Source organism: Phragmites australis, chromosome 1, assembly GCF_958298935.1.
Source record: "Phragmites australis chromosome 1, lpPhrAust1.1, whole genome shotgun sequence".
Classification (NCBI taxonomy): Eukaryota; Viridiplantae; Streptophyta; class Magnoliopsida; order Poales; family Poaceae; genus Phragmites; species Phragmites australis.
This window is the reverse complement of record NC_084921.1, coordinates 15,479,792-15,485,947: the sequence shown is the minus strand read 5'-3', so window position 1 is coordinate 15,485,947 and position 6,156 is coordinate 15,479,792. Positions and strand designations below refer to the sequence as shown.

General features: G+C 47.2%; 1 protein-coding gene across 1 annotated transcript; it reads right to left on the bottom strand.

Moving 5' to 3' along the window:
• Positions 1–4,691: 4,691 nt before the first annotated feature.
• Positions 4,692–5,640, bottom strand: LOC133911014 (uncharacterized). The gene has a single exon (XM_062353246.1). It carries the CDS (start codon positions 5,412–5,414, stop codon positions 4,887–4,889), a length of 528 nt encoding a protein of 175 aa, XP_062209230.1. The 5' UTR covers positions 5,415–5,640; the 3' UTR covers positions 4,692–4,886.
• Positions 5,641–6,156: the final 516 nt, after the last annotated feature.

The window sequence follows — 6,156 nt, the reverse complement described above, 5'->3', positions numbered from 1 at the left end:
AATAACATCAAAGTTTTCACCAGACTCCGTAACCAAACCATAAAGTTTAAGAATGGAAATGCTTGATGCAAACGGTTGCGCAGCCCACAGGCCCATTTGTATCCCAGTATTTTCAGGGAGAGAGGGAAAGAAGAGAGTAAGATTGAGTATACTGCGCAAGGTTCTGCTAGCCCATCTCTCCAAGCACATATAGGCCGATGGACCTCACAGTCACAGGCTGGACCGCTTCATTTACGCCTCAGATGTTCAGCAATGGAATTTTTATTTTGATATTTTAAAATCAAAAAATTGCAAATATATATGCCCGTTTTGAAAAATTATAAATCTGGACTCATGTTGCCCGTTGGAAGGGCAGCAGGCGACAGATTTATCAATCAAAAATATTATGTTCTAATACTCTCAAAATTCACGACACTATCGAAATAGTCATAAAAATTCTAAAGCACTATCGAAATAGTCATAAAATATGTTTTGAATTGAAATGTTTTAGAGAGCTAGATGATAGCATCATCTACACCACATAATGTTTTCAGAATTTTTCATGACTATTTTAATAGTGTTTTGAATTTTGAGAGTATTGGGACACAATACTTTTTTATTTTTAAACCTGTCGCGTTGCCCTTCTCATAGGCGACTAGAGTCTAGATGTCTAATTTTTCAAAACAGATGTATATATTTGCATTTTGATTTTAAAAATAAATAATAAAAAAGATCTTTAGTAATGAAGCTGGCTCAGAAGCAAAGGAGTTGGTCCATGACAGGTTTAGCAGAACATTGCCAGGATAGGGACATTTTTATCTCAAATATTATGACTCACTCTATGTTAGTACTTTTTAAGACAAATGAAGCTTTATTCCGTAACTGAAATAAGGTTTCGGCATATACAAGTTCAAAATCAGTAGGAGTGCAGTAGAACTACAGACAGGATCCTACAATTTTCGGCCCCAGAAGATCTGAATAAATCGAAGCTACACTCGGCAACCTTTTCCCCCCTGCGTGTTGCAAACTTTTATGATACCTTTTCTACTTCTTTTTTTCTCACTTTTTCATGCTCCACAGCTCTTTCAGTAGCTTGAAACTGCAGGAAACCGAGCTCCAAGCCAGCAAATAAAGGTGATTTTCTAGTCTCTCTGATTTCTCATCAAGTATACACGTACACACCTTTACAAAGCTTACCACCAACAGCTGAAGGAAAAGCATGCAAGGCTGGTGCATGGTAATCACAACTTGCACTGTACTATAGTACTGTATTATTTTCATCTAGATCTACACCTTTCAGATAAGAATTTTTATATTTCATGGTTGCATATGCAACACGAAGTTCTTTATTTGCTTCTGCTGGAGCGTACAGCTATTTGAGCGTTGGAGTTTGGATGGTTGCTCTCGCCTTTCGAGGCTCTGACAAAGTGGACAACTAGTCTGTGTCGTCCACTTCGATCTATTTTCTTCTCCGGTGGCAGAGATTTCTTTTGCAGTTTCGCCGATAGGATTCAGATTTCTCGGCCACGGATACTCGTACATTTGGAGATTATATATAAGAATTTCTGCACACCTATCAGTGGACGGACGCATCAAATGTGTTAGCGAGACTCTCGTGCACACCTGGAACTCTCCTCAAAATGGTAAGACCGAGCGCATTGTCATGCACCAGCCTTGCATGCTTTTCCTTGCACCAGCCTTCCTCAAAATGGTAACACTGAAAGCATTTTACGTACTTTTCTGTTCATCTTTACCACCTGCTTTTTGGTCGAGGATCTCACTACGATAACTTACCTCATCAATCAACGAATGTGCACTTCCACCGGATCCCTCACTCCCTACCAGACTCTTCTCGCCACACCTCCTGATCACTTATGTGTATTTGGATGCTTGTGCCTTCCGAATTTCACTGCCACCACACCTCACAAGCTGTCACCACGCTCTCTACCCTGCATTTTTCTTGGTTTCTCACGTGATCTCAAAGAATAGAGGTGTTACAATCCGGCCAAATGTCGTGTCATCATGTCAAGGTATGTTATCTTCGACGAGTCAACCTTCCCCTACGCTTTCGATGTTTGCAGTCCACTGCTAGGCTCATCACCTCCGGCTAATGCACGGCTAGCTGACATTGACACCATCCTTATGTCGGCGCACCCGACTATACAATGGCTGACAACAGGGGCTCGCAACATGCCACGCCCCAGGACGATCCACAAAACCTGCTTCTCCAACGCATGCATCTTGACGCACTCTTTCACCGAGTGCGCCGTGATACAACGATCCGACACGTGAACCACGACAAGGCTCTACGCCAGGAATGCATGGTCCCGCACCGGCGACCACGAGTGTCGCATCCCCATGCGCTCATTCGACAAGATCGCAGTCTTCACCAAGCTCTGCTCCTGTACAGCATCGCCATTGCCAATCCCACGTGCGCTAGCAGTGTTCGATGATTGACCAACTTCTGCATCCGACCCATCGCGCTAGCAGCATGTATAGTACGCACCTCCTGTGCTCGATGACACGCCAATCGTCGTACCACGTTCGTCAACGACCGCAGCTAGCTCTAGCCCAGCATACCTGCCTCTTGTGACGACGTCCTCATCAAGCACCTCGGAGCCATGATACCACATGGTGACCCGCGCGAGAGCTGGGGTTTTCAAGCCCAACCCTCAGTACACCGTTGTGGCCACTGCCGACACCATCTCACCAATACCATCCTCTCTCCACGCTGCACTGAAGGATCCACATTGGCGAGACGTTATGCATACCAAGTTCGACACCCTTCGTGCGAACGGGACCTGGACCTTGGTGCAGTGACCACACGGTGTTCATGTCGTCAGTGCAAAATGGGTCTTTCGGCATAAGCTAAAATAGGATGGGAGCCTTGATCACTACAAGGCAAGGTGGTCATTCGTGGATTCTCACAGCGCCTAGGGATAGACTTAGGTGAGACATTTAGTCCGGTCATCAAACCGGTGACGATCTAGGCTGTGCTTCACCTTGTCGCCTCTCGATGCTGGCTGACGCATCAACTTGATGTGTCCAACGCCTTTCTTCACGGTACACTCAACGAATAGGTGTTCTATCAACAACATGTTGGCTTCGTCGACCCGTCTCAACTTGATGCAGTGTGCTGTCTCACCAAGTCCCTCTATGGCTTAAAACAAGCGTTGCTCGATTGGTACCTCCGCTTCACCAACTTCATCACCACGCTCGGCTTTGTCTCGATGCAGTATGATTCTTCATTGTTTATACTATGACGGAGGAATCAAATAGCATTTTTACTATTGTACATCGACAACATGGTGTTGACAACCTCCTCCGACACTCTTCTTCACCACCTCGTTCAGCGCCTCCAACAATAATTCAAGCTGAAGAACATGGGACCTCTTCGGTTCTTTCTTAGCACCAATGTTCAGTGCTCCAAGAATGGCTTCTTCCTCTAAAGCGCCGGAATGGCTAATTGCAAGCCGATTTTGATGCATGTGGATACTAAGCCGAAGGTCTCGAGTTCAAGCGGCAAAAAGCTCTCTGATCCAGGCCATTACCAGAGCATGGCCGAAGCTCTCCAATACCTTACGGTAACTCAACCTGACTTAGCCTATGCAGTCCAACAAGTATGTCTTCACATGCATGATCCAGGGGACTATAACTTGGTAATGATCAAGCGAGTGCTCCTGTATGTTCGTGGCACAACAGGACATGGCCTTCACATCCGAACATCTTCGTCAAGCGACAACACAACGTATTCCAACGGTGATTGAGCTAGGTGCCTAGACACTCGCCGATCAATGTTTGGGTACTATGTTTTTCTTGGTGAGTCATTGGTTTCTTGGTCTTCTAAGAGGCAAGCAACGGTGTTCCGATCGAGCACAGAAGCTGAATATCGGGCCATTGCAAACGCGGTGGCTGAGTGTGTTTGGGTGAAGCAACTACTAGGCGAGCTACACTGCACTATTCAGAAGGCAACCATTGTATACTATGATAATATTTCTACAGTTTATACGGTGGCCAACCCTGTCCACCATTAGCAGACTAAGCACATTGAACTAGACATCCATTTTTATCCGGGAAAAGGTGGTCCTTGGCGACATTCGAGTGATTCATGTCCCTACAGGGCAGCAATTTGCACATATAATGATAAAGGGTCTTCCAACTGCAGCGTTTCAGGACTTTAGAACCAGCCTATGCATCGACACCAAGGCTACGATGGGGTGTTAGTGAGACTCGTGCACGCTTTGGACTCGCTCCGCTAGCCGCACAATGGCTCTTCTGTTAGCCTGATCCTTCAGTTAGCGGTTAGTTAGCTGCACGATTAGTGCTTGTACTTTGTATTATAAACACCAGAGATCAATAGAATTGTTGTTGCATTGGCTCTCATTCTCATTCAAAATGTGCACGGTTAAACGGTCAAAAAAGGATCGGCGTTGGAGGTAGAAAATGTTCATGCCTAATAAGCGGCCAAGCGCGGAGGCAGGGAGGCAGGCGGTAGTACTGCTCCTTTCCTCGTTGTAGCGCAGAGGACAATCTGCTCAGAGGTTGCAAGCACCTCCTCGAATGGGAAAATTTGCAGAACAATCACCAACTCACACAGTCTGCTCCAGGTGAGCAGAAACAAGCTCGCGAGCTCATCGTAGAGCACATACGAGCCAAGTACTGCACAGACACTGCACAGACTGTCAGGCTCCATTGCCTTGAATCGAAAAGACTAAGTGAACATATTTCTTAAATCGTTTTGTTTGGGAATGAACGGTTCAACTACTAGATCCGTTTATATGAGTATTGGTAGTTCTAGAAGTTATAAAATTACAATTAAAATTTACTAAAATTACAGCGGCCACAAGAGAATCACCACCCCTAGTGTAAAAAGCACAGCGCATTGACACGGCAGCTCTATCTCGCTCTCACCACAGCAGCAACCCGGAGAGGAGCGGAAGCACCGTCGCTGCCGTTGAGGCGGCCAAGGCCGAGCCGCTGGAGTGGAACTGCGGCGGCGGGCTTGAGTAATAGAAGGGGAAGTAAGGCAGGAACGGGTTGGGCGGGGGCGGCGTCGGGTAGGCCCCGCCTCCACCGCTGCCGCCGTTTCCTCCGCCCCCGGAGGAACCAGACCCGCCAGTGGGCGGTGGGTAGTAGTAGCCTCCGCTGCCGCCACCGCCGCCGTTGTTGGATGGAGGTGGCGGGGACGAGTAGACCACTGTGCCTCCGCCGCTGCCGCCGCCGGAGGGGTAGGAAGGCGGGGGCGGGCACGGCGTTGTGACCGGAGCCGGGGGAGGGGACGGAGGCGGGTAGTATGAGGGGTTGCAGGGGTTGTCGCAGGAGGCGCAGAGGGTGCAGGTGGTGCCGTCCTTGAGCACGATGACGGCGGGCGGTGGGTCAGCATTGGCGAGGCCGGCGGCGAGGAGGAACGGGAGAAGGACAAGGAGAACAGCCATGGTGAGGTGGTGGGGGAGAGGGAGAGAGTGATTGGGATTGGAGTGTGAAGTGGAATGATGGGGTACTTAATTTGGCAGGAGTGCAACGGATGGTGGCGTGGTCGGCTGGCTTTGGTTTGGTTTAGTTTAGCTCCGCACTTGGTCACTTTCCCTCGCTTTTTTGCGTGCGTAAAAACAGAAGTCGCGTCTTGGGTGTACAACGCGGTGCCCTGGCCGTTTGCCCCGCGAAGCCAACTTGCTTCGGCCGCCACGGTGGAGGCTCGCAGGAGCTGCGTTTGGCCTGGGTAGATTGGTAGGAGAAGGAGAAAAAACCTTATATCTTTGCCGATGCCACGTGGTTGGCAGCGGTTCTTTTTCGAGCACGCGTTACTTCGTTCACGTAGCCCTTCTGACAGATTCACTTTTTATTTTTCGAATTTTTTCCTGAAAACTTTTTGGAATAACTTTTCTAAGTAATTTTTTAAAAAACTTTTCTAGTTAACTTTTTTAAAAACTTATTTTAAAATTTTATTCAGAAAACTTAATTGATAACTTGTTTTGATAACTTTTTAAAAAACTTTCAAAAAAAGAAAATTATAGAGGAAAAATTATTCCAAAAAAGTTGTAAGTTCCTGTACCAGCATACGCCCATGAAATAGCACGGTCCCATGGTTGGTACCCGTGATCACTAATGGAGCTATCGTGAATGGGAATTTAACTTTTTTTTTGTTATTCTTTGGCATCTCTTCAAACGACACTATTT